Source organism: Rhineura floridana, chromosome 6 (assembly GCF_030035675.1).
Source record: "Rhineura floridana isolate rRhiFlo1 chromosome 6, rRhiFlo1.hap2, whole genome shotgun sequence".
NCBI lineage: Eukaryota > Metazoa > Chordata > Lepidosauria > Squamata > Rhineuridae > Rhineura > Rhineura floridana.
In genome coordinates, this window is record NC_084485.1 from 151367792 (window position 1) to 151389443 (window position 21652).

A 21652-nucleotide genomic window follows, 5' to 3' on the forward strand; every position below is an offset into this window, starting at 1 on the left:
ATGTGCTCTATGTGGGGCTGCCTTTGAAGACGGTTTGAGAGCTGCAGCTTGTGCAAAACACAGCGGCCAGATTTGTAATAGGGACCAGACGGTTGCAACATATAAAACCGATTCTGGCCCGCTTGCATTGGCTGCCTGTATGTTTCCGAGATCGATTCAAGGTGCTGGTTTTAACCTATAAAGCCTTACACAGCTTAGGACCACAATAACTGATGGAACGCCTCTCCCAACATGAACCCACCCGTACACTACTCTCAACATCCAAGGCCCTCCTGTGGGTGCCTACTCTGAGGGAAGCTGGGAGTCTGGCAACAAGGGAGAGGGCCTTCTCAGTGGTGGCCCCCACATTATGGAATGATCTCCCTGACGAGGTGCACCTGGCACCAACACTTATCTTTTTGGCGCCAGGTCAAGACTTTCTTCTTCTCCCAGGCATTTTAGCATGTGTTTTTAAATTATTTTTAGTGTTTAAAATGTTGTATATTTGTTTTTAATGTTTTTAATTGCTGTAAACCACCCAGAGAGCTTCGGCTATGGGGCGAATATATAAATGTAACAAATAAATAAACTACTGTAATAGTAATTCCACATCCCAGGGGACCCTAAGAACTGTAGTTCTGTGAGGGGGTCTAGGAAGCTGTATCACAGAATGCTCAGTGCCTCACAAAATTAAAAGTGTCTTTAGTAAGACTCACTAAAGAACTGTGAATCATGCATTGTTTGTTCTTGCTTTGTGCTTGTGTCACAGCTGGAGTGTGGACTGTGGTAGGTTGACCTGTGTTTGCCAAATATATAACGCATGTTATGTGTAGCTCAGTGGCAGGAGTCTTGCAAACATATGACATAGTTATACACCTTGGATTAACTGAGAGTTTTTACCCTGTACTCTGGATCTTTGCTGTAGGATACTGAATACTTAAGAAGATTGTGCAATATTTTGCATGTTGATGAGGCCATATATCCTTTAAAGTCAGTGCATCTTCCTTTAGCAGTCTTAGATTTCTAAAAGATGAGATAAGGCAGAAATTCTGAAATCTAGAAAAAACTTATTTCCATTTTTTCGGTGTGTGGGTGTTTGTGTGAAATTGGGGGTGCAGATTGAAAGATGTAATACTTTCTTATCAAACCTAAACACCTGGTTGGCCACTGTGAGAACAGGATGCTGGACTAGATGGGCCACTGGCCTGATCCAGCAGGCTCTTCTTATGTTCTTATGTATCATGTATTATTTAAAACATGCAGTGGTAGAAGTTTGGTACATTTTTATGAAATGCAGAAGTGTAAGGCAGCAGTCCTGTGGCATGTGGGCGCCCCAAAACTGAAGGCAGTTGAATCACCTTAACCTACACCCTGTTGGGCTCTCACCAACAGGGTGGCCATGAGGATGGAGGAGCATATTTACATTCATTTCCAGGCTATTTATTTATTTACTTATTGATATGATTTCCCTCCCAAGAGATTTAGAATAACTCCTGAGCAGGTCTAAATATTTCTTCAATTTGGGGGCATGTTGTGGGACTCAGTTGGCTTTGGATTAGGGTTACCAGGTCAGAAGCATGCCAAACTCAGATTTCAGGGGTGGGCCCTAGGGATGTCATTAAGCATGATACATTGAGCATCAACCACAGTTGCTTGGAGCATACCACTCAAACAACAAAAAATATGTTTGGAAATTAAGGTAGAAATCTTAGCTAAATGAGGGTGTTCCCAGGTCCAGCTGAAGTGACGGGATCCTTCCTTCTCACCTGTTTAGGGAGCCTGGATAGGGAGCATTTAGTCTGGCCTACTTGCTTCTGGCAAGTGCCTCAGGAAGTGCTCTCAGGCCAGGCCAGTCGCCACAAGGCCAGTGCAGGAAGAAGGGAGCCTCGTGTTGTGGAGATGCTAGACGGGAGCACTCAGGAGTAAAGATGGGTGCCCCTGAAGAGCTGCAATTATAAACACACTTACTAAGGGTCTAAGCCCCATAGAACTCAACATTTCTGAGTAGATATAGTTTGCGACAGCCAACCCAAGTCCAGTGAGTAATAATTGACAGAGAGAAAACACATGGTTTCACAGGCAGTAGCTTGGGAACAACAGCAATTGAAGCCACTCTTCCAGTATGTGAATTCCCTTTAACTACCAGTGGGCAAGAAACAAACCATCATGAACTGCATCATCAATGGGTCCATGGGGGTTAGGGATGGGAATCTGCATTTTGGTGCTGGTTCAGTTTTCGCTTCATCGCACTTCCTTCCGGTACCACTTTGTAAGGGATCAACATTCACTATTTGCAATAAATAGTAATTTGGTTTTCCCTGCAAAAATATCAATCTTATTATAGATATTAATATTTATATTTTTAAGTATTGTTTTTCATAGATTTTAAAAAATATTGCTATTTTCTTCAAGATATCAGTATTAATACTGATATTTTGAGGAAAATATCAATATTAATATTGATATTTTTGAGGCATTTTTTTTAAACATCCGCTTCAGCTGCAGAAAACCACTAGAAAAAACCCTGATCACTGAGGACAAACAAAAACGAATAAATAGGAAATCCAGTGTCAAATTCAAATTTTGAGAAATTTGAGCAAATCTCTAAAGAGGGTTAAGCTGAGTTCATGGAACCACTGTCGTTGCTTCTATGGATGTAAAGGAGTGAGGTCAAAGGCAAATTATTTATTTATTTATTATTTGATTTATATCCTGCCCTTTCTCCCAGCAGGAGCCCAGGGTGGCATGAAATAAAATGCAAATAAAAAAAGTACACCAAAAGCCAGTGATGATTTTCTAAATGCAATGCCATACCAACCACAACAGGATTTGTATGAGTAAGGCAGAAAACTCAGCATCCCACAACCAATTAGGGTTCCTAACCAAAAACCAAAACTAAAAAAACCTGTCAGCCAGTCAGCCAAGGTCACAGAAATCCCCATGCAGCACAACCTGACCCGGGGACTGCAGTTAGTGTAGAATGCTGTGGCACAATTGCTGACATGAGTGAGACCCTGGCAGGACATAATACCTTTGCTCTGAAATCTGCACTGGTTGTTGATTTGCTACCAAGCCAAGTTCAAGCTGTGCTTTCCATGTTATGGATGCCACACAGTACGACTTCTGCTCTTGTAAGAAATTGATCCTTTAGTGTGGCAGCACCTATGCTTTGGAACTCCCTGCCTATTGACATCAGGCAGGAGCCTTCATTGTACTCTTTTCAGCACCTGCTAATTTAAAAAAAATAACTTTTCAATTCACTAATGCATGCACAGCACACCATGCATTTAAAGTACATTCAACACATATTTGAAGCACATGAATCCTACCACATAATAATGGATTTCTAGTTTGTTAAGAGTGGTAGGAACTATAACTGTGATGGGAAAGCTATACTTCCTAGGATTCTTTGGGGGGGAAGTCATGGGCTTTAAATGCAAATTGGATGTGCTTTAAATGTGTTGTGTGGATCTGTACTACTTCAAATACTTTGTGTGCATATAAATCATTTACATTTAAAACCAAGTTTACTTAGTGACCATGAGCAACCCACCACCTCTCAGCCTAATCCTCCCCTCAGGGTGAAAACAACAGAAGAGGACCATGACCACCCCAAGGAAGAAGGGCACACTTAAAATGTAGGAAACAATAATGTATAACCATAGTGTGAAATCAGATACATATTGAAATACAGTATGAAGAAATATTTATATAAGCATGACACAAGGTACTCACAGAAATTGCGGAAGGGGAGTGGCTGACATTTTTGTGTATATCTCTTGAACCAGACCACCTAGAAACTTTTTTTAAATGAAAGCTAAGATTCCAGAGATTGGGGGAAATCACCTGGAGACCCAGAGAGCACCCCCAAAACTGGAGTCTCTGGGTGAAAACTGGATCCTTCTCATCCAAAAATGTCCACTCCCCCCAGCCAATTTCCCCAAATTGCCCTCACACAACCCCTTTTTTGGCCCTACTGTAGTCACTCTGACATCAGCTGGGCCAAGGTTTCTGTGGCAGTGGGGAGGGAGGATGCAACATCAGAACTAATTTTGGAACTCTGGCTTTGATTTCAGAGACAGCTCACCCTAAATATCTTAGTTGTATTAAAACAATAATTACAAATAAATCCAGTTACTGAGTAACCAATTGGAAAAGTCACAAAGGATATACAATGAAAGTTGAAAATTGGAATCAGTAAATCAACTGGAAATTGGAATCAATAAAGGAATGATTTGTTGTTTAGTCTTAGAACAATATTAGTTTCAGCATTTATTTATTTATTTTTATTTTATTTGTTTCATTTATAGACCGCCCATAGCGAGTGGCTCTCTGAGCGGTGTACAAAAAGGTTAAAATACAAAATATCAACAATAAAATCAGACAACAAACAATAAACACAAGCAGCAACTAAAGAAAAAAATAAAAAATAAAAAATTTAAATTATAACATAAACACTTAAAATGCCTGGGAGCATAGCCAGGTCTTAACCTGGCACCGAAAAGATAGAAGCGTAGGCGCCAGGCGTACTTCTTCGGGGAGGCTGTTCCACAGTTCGGGGGCCACTACAGAAAAGGCCCTAGATCGAGTAACTGTCCTCCGGGCTTCTCGATGGGTTGGTACCCGGAGGAGGGCCTTAGATGCTGAGCGAAGTGACCGGGTAGGTTCATAGCGGGAGAGGCGTTCCACAAGATATTGCACAGAAAGCAGAAGAAACTCTTATTTTTAGAGAAAGAAGTCCAAAAAGAAACATTCCTCTCATGTAATTGAGGATTATACTCAAAGAGTGCTTATCAATTGTTCCTTCTCAAAGTCGGGGGAGGTAATGAGTGGGGTACTGCAGGGCTTGGTCCTGGGCCCAGTGCCCTCCAATTCTTTTTTTAATGACTTGGATGAGAAGGTGCAGGGAATGCTTATCAAATTTGCAGATGATACAAAATTGGGAGGGATTGCTAATACCTTGGAAGACAGAAACAAAACTTAAAGTGATCTTGATAGGCTGGAGCATTGTGCTGAAAACAACATAATGAAATTCAACAAGGATAATTGCAAAGTTCTACACCTGGGAAAAAGAAACCAAATGCAGAGTTATAGGATGGAGGATATTTGACTCAGCAACACTACATGTGAGAAGGATCTTGGGATTGTTTGTTGATCACAAGCTGAGTATGAGCCAACAGTGCAATGTGGCTACAAAAAAGGCAAATGCTATATTAGGCTGCATTAATAGAAGTATAGTTTCCAATTCGCGTGAAGTATTAGTTCCCCTCTATTCAGCACTGGTCCTGAGTACTGCTTCCAGTTCTGGACACCGCACTTTAAGAAGCAGACAAACTGGAACAGGTTCAGAGGTGGGCAACAAGGATGATCAGGGGACTGGAAACACAGCCCTATGAGAAGAGACTGAAAGAACTGGGCATGTTTAGCTTTTAGAAGAGAAGACTGAGGGGAAATATGATAGCATTTAAAAATACTTGAAAGGTTGCTACACAAAGGAGGGCTAGTTTCTCTTCTCGTTCATCCCAGAGTGCAGGACATGGAATAATGGGCTCAAGTTGCAGGAAGCCAGATTTTGACTGAACATCAGGAAAAACATCCTAACTGTCAGAGTGGTATGACAATGGAACCAATTACCTGGTGAGCTCTCCAATACTGGAGACATTCAAGAGGCAGATGCACAGCCACTTGTCAGGTATGCTTTAATTTGGATTCCTGCATTGAGAAGGGGGTTGGACTTGATGACCTTATAGGACTCTTCCATGATTCCATGAAGTTTAATTTTTCTGGTCTGTTGAAGAGGGCTGTTTATTGGTTTAATTCATAGCCTGTTTTGAAAACCTTCCCATACTCACTTTTTTGGAAATTTTGCTGCAGTTTTACATCTCCTACACACCTGGGAGTAAACCCCATTAAATTCAGTAGGACTTACTTTTGAGTAGGCATGGTTAGGATTGTGCTGTAAATGAATGAGGCTTTTGAGTGAATATAGCAAAGGATTGTGTTGTAAATCTTTCTCTCCTATTCCAATCATTTTTCAAGCACTTAGGCAGGTCTTACTTAACTGTCACTGCTTTTATTTGGTAGGAAACTAATAGTGATTTTTTTTAAAATGTTCTGCAATGACTAACTGGTTTTGACAATAAACTATTATATGGGGTGTATGTATTTTTACATCTCCATCGTGTGTATATATGGAGTATCTCCAACAACCCAGTGAGGTAGAGTTGGAAACTAATGGAATTTACAACTAGAAATAAAACCATTTAAAATCCAATAACCATAAAACAAGCATAAAACAGTTGCAAAACAGGTTAAAGTGACATTATTCTGAATTTTGGGTTGGTTGAGTGAAGTTCCTTATCACTTAAGGTTGCAGTCCTTACACACCTCCCTGTCTGAGTCACTGAATACATTGGGACTTGCTTCTGAGTAAACATGATAGCACTGCACTATAAATATATTTACGGGTTGTGTAAATAATAAACATCTGTGACATTCATGCTTATATAAATATTTATTCATATTATGTCTCAATAAGTATCTGATTTCACACTATGGTTGTACATTATGCCCTTCTTCCTTGGGGTGGTCATGGTTTACCTCCATTATTTTCACCCTGAGGGGAAGATTAGGTTGAGAGATAGTGAGTAGCCCATGGTCACCCAGTATATTTTGTAGTGATTTCCATTTAAAAAAAATTAATTAAAACAATTTATATTCAGGCAAAGCTTACAAAGTAATGCAGAGCCACACAATACATTTAAAGTACATCCAATTCGCGTTTAAAGCACAAGACTTTCTCCAAAGAATCCTGGGAAGTGTAGTTTCCCCCTCACAGTTATAGTTTCCACCATCCTTAGCAAAGTACAGTCCCCAGGGTCCTGTAGTGGGATTCATGTGCTCCATATGTGTGTCAAATGTGCTTTAAATGTATGGTGTGGATCTGCCCTAGGTTTGCTGTGAATTGAATTGAAAAGTAAAATTTTAAAAGAAAGGCTTTAGCTTAGTGGTAGATCACATGCTTTACATGCAAAGCTCCAAAATCCAATCTCTGGAAAAGACTATTGCCTGGAATCCTGGACAGCCAGCGCTACTCCATGTCATCAGTACTGAGCTAGATAGTACCAAATGGCCTGAGTCAGTATAAGCAGATTCCTTTGTTCCTGAAAGATGAAAGAGATCAAAGGGCCACAGTGACTCATCTATTTATGTATTTTACTTACATTTATATACCACTTTATTCTAAAAAATCTCAAAGCCGTTTAGAGAAGGAATTAAAACAATAAAATTATTGGCAAAAACAGTTAAAAACAGTTATTTAAAAACATAATAAACCCATGTTTTGCATGCAAAAGTCCAAAATTATATCTGGAAAAGACTATTTGCCTGGAATCATGAGCTGAATGGTACAAAATGGTCTGAGTTGGTATACAGCAGATTCCTCTGTTCCTAAAAAAGGAAACAGATCCAAGGGCTACAGTGACTCTGAAATTTATTTATGTATGTTGCTTACAACATATATATACCGCTTTATTGTAAAAAAAAAGGCAGTTTACAGACGGAATTTAACAACAAAAATATTGGCAAAAACAGTTAAAAACAAGTATTTAAAAATGTAATAAAACCAACGAAATAAAAACAGATAAAAAGCATAATAGCTTCTACATACCTGGGTAGGCTTGCCTAAACAAGAATGTTTTTAGCAGGTGCTGAAAAGAGTACAATGAAGGTGCCTGCCTAATGTCAATAGGCAGGGAGTTCCAAAGAGTAGGTGTTGCCACACTAAAGGATCAATTTCTTACAAGAGCCGAACAAGTAGTACAGTATGTGGAACCCGTAGCATGGAAAACACATCTTGAACTTGGCTTGGTAGCAAATCAACAACCAGTGCAGATTTCAGAGCAAAGGTATTATGTGCTGATAGGGTCTCACTCATGTCAGCAATCATGGCTCAGCATTCTGCATTAACTGCAGTCCCTGGGTCACGTTGTGCTGCATGGGGATTTCTGTGACCTTGGCTGGTTTTTTTAGTTTTGGTTTTTGGTTAGGAACCCTGACTGGTTGCAGGATGCTGAGTTTTCTGCCTTACTCATAGGAATCTTGTTGTGGTTGGTATGGCATTGCATTTAGAAAATCATCACTATCTTTTGTTTTTCCTTTTTTATTTGCATTTCATTTACCTCTGACCTCACTCCCTTACATCCATAGAAGCAACAACAGTGGTTCCATTCACTCAGCTCAGTCCGATTATGCACCTTGTTAGTTGCATGATATTTTGTTTCTTGCACACTAGTGGTAAAAGAAAATTCACATACTGGGAAGTGTGGCTGCAATTGTTGTTGTTCCTAAGCTACTGCCTGAGAAGGTAGACCCAACCATGTGTGTTTTCTGTCTGTCAATTATTACTCACTGGAATTGGGTTGGCTGTCAAAGTGAGATTATAGCAACCCACAGGGTATCAGGAAAGGGTGGAGAATCTTCTTATTCCTATTAAGTCCTATTGAGTTCTATGGGGCTTAGTCCAGTAGAATTGCAGCCTTCAAGGGCATCCATCTTTACTCCTGAGTGCTTCCATCTAACATCTCCACAACACTAGGCTGCCTTTTTCCAACAATGGCCTTCTGGTGATTAGCCTCATCTGAGGGCACTTAAACTCTTTTTGCCAGAAGCAAATAGGCTAGGTTAAATGTTCCCTATCCAGGTTCCCTAAGCAGGTGTGAAGGAATGATCCCGTCACTTCAGCTGGACCTAGGAATACTCTCTTTAGCTGAGATTTCTAATTGAATTTCCTATCAGATCATTTTTTTTTGTTTGAGTGGTATGCTCCAAGCAACTGTGGTTGATGCTTAATGCATCATGCTTAATGATGTCACTAGAGCCCACCCCGTGACATCCCTAGGGCCTGCCCCTGAAATCCCAGGGTTTGGGATGTTTCTGACCTGGCAACCCTAATCCAAAAACCAATGGTCCCACAACATGCCCCAAACTGAAGAACTATGCTCAGGAGTTATTCTAAATCTCTCCTTCTATTGTTTCCAGTGGGAAGGAAATCATATCAATAAGTAAATAAATAACTAGCCTGGAAATGAATGTAAACATACTCCTCCATCCTCACAGCCACCCTGTTGGTGAGAGCCCAGCAGGGTGTAGGATAAGATGATTCAGCTACCTTCAGTTTTTGTGCAGCCACATGCCGTGGGATTGCCTGCCCCTGAAATCTTAGGGTTTGGGATGCTTCTGACCTGGCAACCCTAGTGTCAGCTGACCCACTGAAATCAAACCACGTGGACAAAGGCTCAGTTCACAAACAGCCAATGATTACCTGATTGTCAAGTCTTGCCATGTGTCGGGCTTCCCAAACACAAACAACTAGCTGATTGTTGGGTCTTATGTAGTGCTGTACCCTGTGCTCTGCAATCTCCCACAATCAGCTGATTGTGGGGGCTTGATTTGCAGGTGATGCCAGTCAGCTGATTGACTGTATCATAAGCCCCCTTTTCGCAAAGCTGAGTCTTTACCTGTCCCACACCTATATGAAATCAGGTGTAGGGCAGGTGAGCAAAGCTTGACCAAAACAACCTCACAGGCTAAATGGAAGGCCTGTAGGCCAGAGATTCTGCACCACTGATTTACATGGAGATGCTTAGAGAAGTGATCCATGCTGGAATAAGACACTTGTAGTTAGTTACCGGGGGGGGGGAACATGTTATAGACAGGGTAATGTTTATGCTCTTCTCACTATCTTGTAATTTTGCTTAAGTATCTCTTCCTGCTTCTTCTTGGACCACTTTCCTTTGTTCTCCCTCCATTTAGTGAAGTCATGCCATCCTGTGCTCTCACTCAAAGAGACTATGTATAAACCTCAGCTTTTCTCATTTTTACCAGTGGTCTTAACAGACTGATTTATTCCCACTGCTGTGTAACTCTGCTGACTGGAGGTTTGGGCTAAAGTGTCTTCAGCTCTAAAGATGGATGCCCTGGAGGCTGCAATTCTAAACAGTCTATTTCTCATTTCCAGCTACTAGTCCCAGGGATGTCTTGAAAAGGTTTGATGAAAGCAAACAGACTGATACTTAAGGTTAGTAAGACAAATGTATAGTGGGTGGAGTAACCTGATTCTGGGTAGAGATGTCAGACCTGTGTTGGATGGGTTTGCATTCCCCTGAAGGTGCATATATGCTATTTAGGTTTTCTCCTGGACTTTGGAGGCACAGGTGTCATCAGTATCCAGGAGTCCCTTTTCTCATTTTGGCTGCTCTACCAGCTAGTCCCCTATCTAGAGAAAGGTCTTGCTACAGTCCTTCATGCCTTGGTTACATCCAGACCAGATTACCACAATGCACTGTGTGGTGCCGCCACTGAAGATAGTTCAGAAGCTTTGGCTGGTGCAGAATGCAGCTACTGAGTTGCTTGTGGGAGCCAAGAAATCAGGGCATATAACAATTCTGTGCCATCAGTACTGGTTGTCAGGACCTTTCCAGACCCAATTTAGTGTTGGTCATTACTTTTAAAACCCTAAGGGGCCTTGGACTGTATTAAGGACAGCCTATATGTGTATGAGCCTGTTCAGCCACAGCAGTCCTGCCAGTAAGGAAATGTGTTTGGCTGCTTTTGCTTTTAAGCAGGTCTTATAAGACACTGCCTGTTTAAACCTGTTCATTAATTAAATAGTGAGTGTATGCGGGATGTTAGTGTTCTCTTTAAAACTGTAATTTTAATTGCTATTTTTTTCTGGTGTGGAGTAAAATGTTTTAATATTATTGCAATTTGACATGTAAACCTTTAATCGATTTATGATTTTGTGAACCATCTTGAGATGGAAAGGCTGTTCACCTGCATGCTTGTCCCCTATGCAGAATTAAGAGGATTGGCCAGACAGTGGAAAAAAGTGCTTTGCTAAAAGACGATGTTGTGCACAATTTTTAAAAAGCCTCTATTAGACCTCTATTGAAAAAAGTCCTTGGTGGACTACTCCAAACAATCATTCAAATATACTTTTTTGGACAAGGTTCCTGTTTGTGATGATAGCCCATCACCAGGTATTTTTGGATATTCTGGTTATATGGCTCCATCATTCTGGTTCTGAAAAGGGCCTTGGACAGCTGGTGGATGATTTTTGTTCTGAATTGGATATAGTAAGTGCATCTCTTTTGTTCTTGTACGTGACCAGAACAGCTTGTGATACAATCATTGATGGTACCCAGCTGGTGAACTGAAGTTAGTGAACTATTAGTGACTTGGTGAACTAACAGTTAGCACTTAAAGGCACTCATCATTGGCAGAGACCGTGCTCTCCTCATGGCTTGAAATATTGATGGTAGCTATATGGGACAGGGCCTACTCAAAGGGGCCTACATTTTGAAATCCTTTCACATCCTATCCCTGTATAATCTCTCACATGGAACACTGCTGTGGGTGCTAGAGTTTGATCTGAAATAAATTCATATCTGCCCAGGTTTCTATTGCATAACATTCAATAAATATATATCTATTTTTAAAAAATCTGACCAGTCTTTTCCTGACCCATAAGATTGGACCCTGTTTTACATTTGTTAATGTAAATGTTTCTAATATGGTTTTAGGGTGTGTTTTTGTTTTAATGAAATATTTGTTTTTGGATGGTATACCACTAAGAGATTTTTGAAATTAGAGAAATGTTATTAGCAGCAGCATCATTCCTTTTTTAATTGGATGTGAAGAAACTACTCCCTAAATTCAGAGTGCAAACTGCTGGAATTTTCCAAGCCTAATTAAGGTCATTCATCCCTATGTTGGCTCACTGGACAATTCTATAGCTGCTTTAAGGAACAAATTGGCTTGCAACAAATTGAAAAGAGGGAAAGTAGAGGCTATGTTCTTTGTTCATTCATCATTTATAATACATGCTGAGAGTAAGGCAAATGGTAGCCAAAAGCCACTGCCAGTGGTGAAAGGAGCTATCACTTGTAGGTTTTTTGGTAAAAAAATAAATGGGTAGTTCCAGACACAGAACCTATAAGCGGCTGAGGTAGTTCTATAGGGGAAGTTGGGGATATATTTATTTACTACACAGTAATTACACAAAAGGACTCTTTACAGGAAAGATGCATTATTTCCATTCTTGGCCAAAGATGACATCACATCAAGGGGAGAAAACATTTGTTGAGGGGGAAAAAGGTATGTGAAGAGATTAATTCCCCTAACCCTTTCCATCCAACTGTCACGTTCTTCCTCTCAAATGAGCCTCCTTCATGTAACACAAAAACAAAAAACTTGTACTTTAAATTGGGGATTAACAAGCAAATGGTAAAGGACGATCACTTGCTTCTGGTGATAAGCCTCTTATTCTAAGATAATTTAAAAGCTGACATGGACATTACTGCAGCTGGTTAGCTACCACTGGAAATAACCTACCAAAAATTGCACGTGATTTAGCAGTGGTATGTCAACTGACGCAAGTGTGCAAAAGGTAACATCTGTTGCTCAAACTTCTTTGTAAAAGACTTCATTTTTCCTTTGCTGCAGGTTTCTTTTTTCTGTGCTAATTTAATATTTAATCATGAAGCAAATTCAAGAATATCAACTGTTCAAGCTTTGAAGTCAGATACCCTTTACGTATATTCTGAGTGGCAGAGCTGTGAGAGAAATCCCTTAGGGAAGGCAAAGGCCTGAGGGAAAGAATAATTCAAAATGCAAAAGAATGTTCATAACAGCTGTCAAATCCATGACCTCCAAGCAAATGACAGTCACTACCTGAATTCAATGTCTTGGAGTCTTCTTTATTATCATCAGCATCATCCTAGACTAATTTTTTATTTTTTATTTTTGTTAAATATACCTCTGCAGGGCACAATCACATACAATCAATACGATTGGTAAATTACATGAGCTCTATCCCAAGCATATATGCACCAAAATGTCAAAAAAGTTATTAAAAAATGAACTCCACCCAAAAAGGTGATAATGACTTAAGAATGTCTCGGGGAGATTGGTACAATCCTAAAAAGACCAAAGGAAACTTGGCTTAACACCCCCTCCCCCCCCGCACACAACCATAAAGGATGCACACACGTTTAGAGAAATCCCACAACTGGAAGTGGTCAGGGGAATTTGAGAGCGAGGCAGGTTTGATGAAGAAAAATAAGGAGCAAAATCTAGATTATTGACTGCAGGTCCTTCAAAACTAGTTTTAAAATGCCACCATGCTGCTGATAAAGTCGCCTTCAAGGAAAGGGGTCCATGGTTAGCAAAGAGGCTGCTTACATAGCAAGCAGAGACTGTAAGGCAATTGTAAACTCACAATAGGCAGCAGAGAATCAATTTATGCATCTGTACAGAGCTTGAAACTCAGCTCTGTAGACAGCTGGCAAAATAAGTGGGACTGCCAGTCTTGTTCCCTACCCCTAGCTACCTTTATCTAATGCTCAGTTGGAAGGCTCTCCCTATGCAAATCCAGTTGAGGGATTCTGATCCAGTTACACAACCTGGTTTTGGATGCCAAAGACTTGTGAGTATTGTCTGCCACAACAAACTAACATTAATGACAAGAGGGCACAGAGGTGGTCTTCTTGCACATATCCCATGTATTCAATGTGACTTGTGTACGAAGATATTCCCACTTACAAATTGTGCCCAAAGTCACTTTAACATACACAGAAGCAAACAAATTTTGTTTATAGCAAACACCAAATACTCCACAGGATTTTGTTTTTATAAAAGATATGTATACATGTAACATCAGCATATCTAATACTTTTAATTTTGAGACAGAGAGAGACTGTATTTAAGCTTTATAGTTTTTCTTTTGGTAAAAAAAAATCCCAAACTGTTGGCTCCAAAATGAAACACTTTTTTGTATGTGGGGGGAAAAAAAGCATCATCTGGCTATAAATATGTAAGTTATTTAGGTATAGGCAACTAATGTTAGATATCAGAACTGAAGCAATCCAGTCAGATGGTAATTGTAGCTATTACTGAACTTTTAAGATATCATCATAATGAAAGCTGAAAGTAATCACTGCCTTTCAAAACCAGACCCTTATTGCAGTAGCTCAGAGAAATAAAAAAACAATTTCAGCCATAGTAATTCATTAAAACACTGACCATTCCAGACATGTTTACCACAGGAATCCCACTGAAGCAGTGAAGGGGCAATTTTCCTGTTTTACTTTGGACATCATTAATATGTCCCTAATAAGCTACAGTTTTGATAACTACAGAACTGTCTCTGGGTTGATTCAGTGAAAAAGGAAATAATTTGGGGTGTTTAAAAATTATTACTTTGATGAATATTGGACAACTGTTCCTGAAAATGGTGGATTGTCTTCCCCCAGAACTGAATATCTGCTGCTTGTCAATAGAAGCAAATTACAAACAACCTGTGATCAACTCACGCACCAGGGAGATGGTGAAGTTGAAGAAGTATTTTTGTAGTGCTTTGTGGATTCCCTTTCTGGGGGGAAAATGGCATTCTGCACCCTACAAAAGATATAGTTAGTCTCTATTCATGTTCTGTAAAGAGCAGTTACATCAGAAACCATTTGGTGAAGCAGGGACATATTTAATCTCATGCAATTTATAGTTTAATCAATCAGTGTGTGAGTGTGTGTGTGTGTGTGTGTGTGTGTGTGTGAGAGAGAGAGAGAGAGAGAGAGAGAGTGAACACTGTGAACTGTAAAATCGTCCTTTGTGGTATGTGCCATATTGAGGGGGAGTAAAGAAGTGGAAATGGGGAATTCTGTACCAACATTTAATTGGCTTAATTTTATACTATTAAATAATAGTATAAAGCTGGCTATGGTTTCATGTGAATGAGCAGCATACTCCTCAAATGTTTCTACTGGCTTGTCATGTTGTCTAAAACCCAAGCTTGAAGTTTGTTTTCTCTGAACACAGTACGAGCAGCAAGCCAAGAACAAATGTTGGTCACCACTCATGGTTTGTTTGGAGGGGAAAAAACACAAGCCCTGGTTCAGGCAACATGACAAGCCAGATTTTGGCTTGTTTCATCTGCAGTTTGGTGACAGAGCTTTGGAGCAGCATGCACCAGCATACTCACTATTCACATGAAACCATAATTTGTTTTACACAATGATTTAATGCGATGTGTGAACTGGTTCACTATATTTGGACATGATGCTTAGAATTACAAGAATGAGCTTCTATGAACCTTGGACTTGTGCACTCATCCCCTCCTCCAAAGTGGTTGCCAGAAGGAGCTTGAAAGCTTCTGTTTCCAGTTTAGATTAGCCAGAGTTTACCATATTGCCCAAGCAAAAAAAAAATGTAGTTAATCTATGGTTTGAAGCTGGCTTGTCTAAAAAAAGAAGTTGAGCATTTTCTCCTGGTACAGACCACATGGCAAGCTGTAGTTAATCTAAAACAAACAAAATATTCTGAACCCCTCCTTGCAGCTGTTCCAAGGAGCATGCAAAGACTAACACAGGCTTGTTGTAATGCTAAAAACATGTTTTAGCACTATGTCTTAATGAGGCCATTGTCATATTCTTTCTGGAGCAGGCCACTATGGGGGCTTGATTTAGAATATAAAGTCAAATATTGACTTTAATCAACCAATACCACTGAAGCTTTCTTTTAAAATTCTCATTCATACTAATAATGTAAACTGTTGACTTTGACAACACAGACTGGACGAAGTAAATATCTAGGGTTGTCAGACTCCAATTGGGAAGTTCTGTCTGCCCCTTTAAATATTTTGAGGCAAGGGGAGAGAATGCAATTTGCAGGCTTTCCATCCAGTTCTCCCACTGGTATACTTGTCTACCATCTACCTCCATGTAGTATAAGATAAAACTGGAGTCCTGATTGTAACAAATAGGGTGTGAGAGTGGATGATGGAATAAGGATGGGAAATGTGTTTGTGGTATATTTTCTTCTGCTCCTTCCAGATCTTTTAAAGAAACAGGTAGGATTTCAAGAGTACAGCCTGGCAAACCTAGCTCTGGAAAAAAGTTTCCTTCCATAGAGAGAAAGATTTACAAACTTGTAGACCATCATGTAATTTACACTATGAACGTATTGATGAAATTAGGGAAAACAACTGAAGAGTAACCTCCTTGGGGCTGTTTACTTTAAAGAAGCCAATGCCTGCTTTAGTGGAAATATGAAACCAAGTGATTTTTGGTTATATATTATTGCCTTTATGAATTCATGTATTAATCTTTGACTAATGAGAGAGGGTTCTATATAGTTTGGATATGCAGAAAAAGGATGTAATGTGTCATATTTCCAGGACAGAATGCAATATACTTTCTGTAGCCAAGTACCACAGATCTACCTGCACAAACAGCATGAGCAGTGTGTCTCCATGCATTTACTTCTGCTTTTCATTACATCTGGTGCTACTTCCATTCAAATTCTTCAAGCTTCCTTATATTTACTTTTACTAGCGTTCAATAGAAAACTTGAAGCAGGAACAATGACAGTAAACAATAGCTTTTTAATAAGCCTTTTTTTGCAAATTGCAAATTGAACCATGATGGGAGATTGTTCAAGCATTTAAAAAAATAGAAAAGGGGAGCTATAAATGGCTGCAAATTTAATGAGGCTTAAACATACCACTTCTGAAATGTGCTAATAATTCACCATCACTGAATGTATTTTTGTAAGGCTCAACAGTCATGAGCGTTTACATATGTTTACCAGTGTTAAGAGCTGAAAACATAAAACAATGTTAAATCCAAACTGGCTAACCCAGTAAAATGAATAAAATAACGCGCCCCCCCTCCAAATCAAGAGTAAAGCACAAGTCTTTGGCTCTCCTTGAACAAAAAAGAGGGGGGTATTTCCCACATTTATACAGACCCCCCTCATTTGCCTACCAGTAGGGACAATACCACATTTGTGCATCACTGAGTAATAACACCATTAGAAAAGGCAACTTCACAGAAGTTATTGGCTAAGCGAATTCATCTGAATGCTCTGTTTTGAGGCAGCAAGCTTTCAATTGGTGCATGATCAGGGAGGGTGATGGAGGGAAATGAAAAAACAAGAAGCAGAAGGAGCCAGAATAGCTAAATTAGAATGGATACTGCAAAAAGTTAACCTGAAAGAGTAAGAACGTACTTAAATTATTCTAGGGCAATAAGAATTACATTTGTTCATACACTGAATGAGTTTCTTTAATATTATTCTGATCCTCAGTTAAACTTTTAAAAGTATTACCTGTAAATCCTTCATAAATCTTCCATAGGATTGAATTTTGTTCTATTTATCAAGGAGTGTTTCAGTGAGTACACATTACTAAGCCGACTATCTGATGTCATACCACCAAAGTATAAAGGGCAACAAATGACTATAATGCTCTAACAAGGACTAAAGGGAACAGGAGATTAAATAAAAAATAAAAATTAGAATCCATTATCACTTAGTGAAAAGAAAGTGGTAATCTACGGAAGAGTTCACTAATCACAGCTATGAAAATTTTATGCTAAACATATCAGAGAAAAATATGTCAGACACTCAAGCACAGCATATATGAAGGATGCTCCTGTATGGTTCATCTATGATGGTGATGTATGTGTATCTATGTATATGACTGTTTTCCTGTTTCCTAACTGTAATGAGGCATCTTGAGTACAAAGGTACAGGATCTGGAAGCTGGTGTCAAAGCTAGCAGATTCTGGATCCCATTGGATGGTTTCAAAAGCCCACTGTGTTGTGATATTTCTAAGAAACCTGATAGAAACTATATGCAAGAAAAAATTGATGCAAGGGGAATGCCAGCGGACTTTTCTCTCCAAGTTTATGTACTTGTAACTCAAGATTCTGAAAAGGGCTTTTTTGAGAGCCACTGGAATTATCATACAGCTGCTATTTCTCAGGTTTCAATAATTACTCAATCTCCTTGCTAGAGAAGGATTGCCCCCACCCAGCCCTTTACCTTACATGGCATTAAAAGTTCCCAGTATAAGGACCCCAGGAAAATTAGATTATAAAAGGCCAAAGTAGATCAACTACAACAGATGTTAGGAACCTTTGGCCCTCCAGATGTTGCAGTATTGCAACTCCCATAATCCCTGACCCCGATTGCTAGATCTAGAGTCCAGGAACATTTGGAGTGCCAAAGGTTTCCCACTCCTGAACTACAGATTCTTCTATTCAGTACATTTCACCAAACAGTCACTGAAAAACTCAGAGCCTTTTCCTAATTCCTTATGTGTTCACATTTGTTGATTAAATTTCACACACAAAAATGAGGGAAATAGGAAACTAAGCCAAGATCAATGTGGTTTGAGGAGATTAAACAAAACGATTTCCTTGTGCAAACAGGACAATAACCTAGACAGGACACTGCACAAAGTGCAGCTCCAGGTGGTGGTGAGACAAATATTAAGAGGACTGCCTTGTAAGCTCACATTGAGAGCATGTACCTTTATAGCAGAAACTTTTCAAACAGGATCAGCAATGACATTTTCTGTTTTTCTGCCCATGGCACACATGGCAAACAGATTAGGCACATGTACAAACTACTTTTTGCAATGTCCCTAAGCATGCATAAAAATCTAGGCACATAGTTTGTACATGCAGAGGAACAGTTTAGACAGACTAGTGAATGTAAGGTGGCTGGGCTTGCCACCATGATCCCACTCCCCTGTATCGGGTGGGGAACCTTTTTGGCCTGGTGGGCTAGATCTTTATGTCCCCCACCTCACCCCATGGGCCAACTTTGACAGGTGGGTAGTCTGACATAAGGATGATACCAGGTAATTGGCAGATGGGTGATCCCGCTCATCAGCTGATGCACAGGGAGTTCAGTCTTACTTTCTGCAGGCTTCAGGTGAGTGATAAGAGTTCCTTGTGGGGTACTCTCTTATGCACTTGAACTTAGTAGGATTGAACTACCTGCCCATCAGCTCATGGGTGGGGGTTTCAATCCTGCTTTCTGAAGGGATTGAATCCCCCTGACCATCAGATGAAGTCACCTGATGGCTAGACGGGGGTGGTTTATGAAATATGGCCTTACAGACCAAACTGGAACCTCTAGCAAGCCAAGATTAGTTCATGGGCTAAAGGTTCTCCACCCTGCCTTTTACATATACTCACTGTATGCACAATGAAATGCAGTCAGAAAACTTCTTGTACAGGAAATTAAGCTCCTTGGTACACCTAACAGAAAGCAATTTTTTCTTTCTCCAAACTAGACTCTTATTGGAGGGGAAGATCTTTGTAAGAGAGAGCTGCATAATATATGTCCCAGGTTGACTAAACTTTTTTTTCTTGTAAACAAAAATGAGACAGCTGTATTCTGGGCTAGGCCCTTTAGATTAGGAATAATGGACCCGGTTAGCTGAAAAGAGTTCCTGTGTCATGAGAAATGATAATAATAATTGTCTTTACAAGCAAAGGTAGTTTAGTGCTTACTTATTTCATTCCTCTCTCGGTTTCCCTCATCAGGAAAATTGTAAAGGTGTGAAGGGCTCTCTCAAGTAAGCAATTCTCTTAAGAACTATTTCTATCCAGACTTCAATGGAAAGTGGGGAGGTTGGGTGGGGATGGGGAGAGAAAGGTGGTGTGAAAGAACAAGAAACATTTCTTGGGTTAGAGTGGTATGTGAATTTATGAGAAAGGGAAGATGAAAGTTAAAATGCCCTTTATTTTTTCAGTGCCTCTACCTCCCAGATGTTTTATAACAGCTGCGCTCATGTGAAAAAATTCTTAAAACATACCCAATATATATACAGATATAATTACATATATGTGTGTATATATAGATACATACATACATATATATATATATATATTTATTTAAATAAAAAAATGAATGCTCGAATCCCAAGCCAATACATTTATCAATTTTTTTGGCCAGCCAGGTCTGTAGGGCATAATCAAATTCAATGTGAAATAGTATATAAATGCGGTGCCTTGACTGGGCAAATTAAATAATCACTACTCAACAGAGTCTTCTGCTTAGACTCTCCTACTGGTAGGCAACAGGGGGCCTGTATCCCCACCATTATGTTTTATATAACAGTAAGACAGATGCAAAATAACTGAAGTTTGCTATGACCTCAAAAGGGTAAGGGAAGAAAAACAACTTAAAACAAGATTTATAAACTTCTGCTTTTACCCAACCAAAGCAATGCTTCAGCTTATTACATAACCAGTGCTTTCTGTGATTTATAGTAGTCTAATCCATATGGGAGAAGCAGGCTTGTCTACCCACATATACGTCGGAGGGAAAGAGGAGGAAGTCAAAATATGCACAGCATGAGTAGGACTACCGTCTGCATAGTGGCATTTTAAGGACAGTCTTAAATGTAATGGCATCTGCAGAAACAAGTGTTTCTATCCCATGTATATCCTGAAGGGTGTTGCTGTTGAGACAGAGTTGCTGAAAGCAAAACTGAGGAGTTTTATTATCTTGTAAGCGAGTCTCAGAGAAACCCCTGACTTTCAGAGACTGAAGATGGCAAGGAGAGTCAACATGCCTCTCCAATGCAGGTGTGTGACAACTAAGAGCAGCTTTGGATGCAAGAAAGAGGCAGAGGGAACAGGAAGTAAAAGTGCCTGCATTTTCTGTCTTCATGCTTCTCCGTTACACCCATAGTAGAGCTTTAGCAGTTCTCACCTTTGGCAGATGCAGAAGATGCATTAGGATACTATGCAGTCCCTCAGAATACAAAAAAATAACAGAAGTTCTGCTTTGGACCTGACAAAGAAGCAGAGAGGCCGGCATTTCTCATCTTTAACACCCATCTCTAGCACATCTGAAGCTACTCTACACTTGAGAAGACTGGCTGCCTCTAGAGAGTGCCAAGATAAATGAAATATTAGCCAATTTATACTGAATGAAGAATCAGATACCTCTAGCCTCTTCAGAAATGGAAAAATCATTTTCACTCTGAGGTTTTCTTTGTACGATAGTTTTGTTATTGCTGAGGTGATGATAAATGCTTCACAAATCAAAGTTAAAAAGTTATCACATTTAGAAAAAATATGATGGTAAATTGCAAGGAACTAGCACTGTTACAGAGAATTACTTTCAGAAACTCTGTTACACATTTTCTGACAAGGCAATTTAGAGCTTCCTCCTCTGTCTCATTCCCTGTTTTTTTTTTCACTCACACAAAACAGTGGTGAGCTTATTCTGAAGGGAGGAGGAAAGAGGAATTATACACTGGGTATGTAATAATACCAAAATAAAAGAGAAAACCTACCTCATTAAGGTCATACAATTAATCAAACAGAGTGTGTGTATATATATTTATATATATAATATGTTTCTTTTAAAGCCCTGGCATTCAAGGCATCCAAAGTTATTAAAATAAAGTTCATTCACAGAACAAAAACAAATTTAATCTGAGTTGCTTGCAGATACTGCTAATTTTCATTTTTTTAATTAAAAAATGTGTTAATGTGAACTATGTGCAGGGTTTGTTCTAGTAGTGGTGTTGTGCACATTGTCTCAGGACCTGCCATTGTTGCAGTTCTTGCTCAGTGTCTCCCATTATCTCAATGAGGGGAAAGGTGACCCCCTGACAGAAGTGGAGAGAGGCTCTTGTTCCTTCAGGGAGCAGAAGAGGGCGTTGCTCCTGTCCTCTGGGCATCCTGGTCACTTCCTCCCCCTTCAGTATCCTCTGACAAGCTCAGAGCTGCAGTTTTTTTCGAGAGGAGGCCAATGGTTTCTTGGGTTGGAGCTGATCCATTTGGAACATCACTGCTGAGGAATGTA

At 39.7% G+C, this 21652-nt stretch overlaps 2 protein-coding genes across 5 annotated transcripts in view; both read right to left on the reverse strand.

The window, feature by feature from the left end:
- Positions 1 to 21652, reverse strand: part of SERPINC1 (serpin family C member 1) — a 211240-nt gene that overhangs the window by 22539 nt on the left and 167049 nt on the right. The window lies entirely within an intron of this gene.
- RC3H1 (ring finger and CCCH-type domains 1) overlaps positions 12717 to 21652 on the reverse strand; it is a 132174-nt gene continuing 123238 nt past the window's right edge. For 3 of the 4 annotated variants that reach the window (XM_061634107.1, XM_061634108.1, XM_061634109.1), the window contains one exon: positions 12717 to 21640. In XM_061634107.1, coding sequence (XP_061490091.1) covers positions 21487 to 21640 — 154 coding nt within the window. In that variant the 3' untranslated portion in view covers positions 12717 to 21486. The remainder of the gene's footprint in view (positions 21641 to 21652) is intronic. The other variant, XM_061634110.1, reaches the window with a different exon arrangement.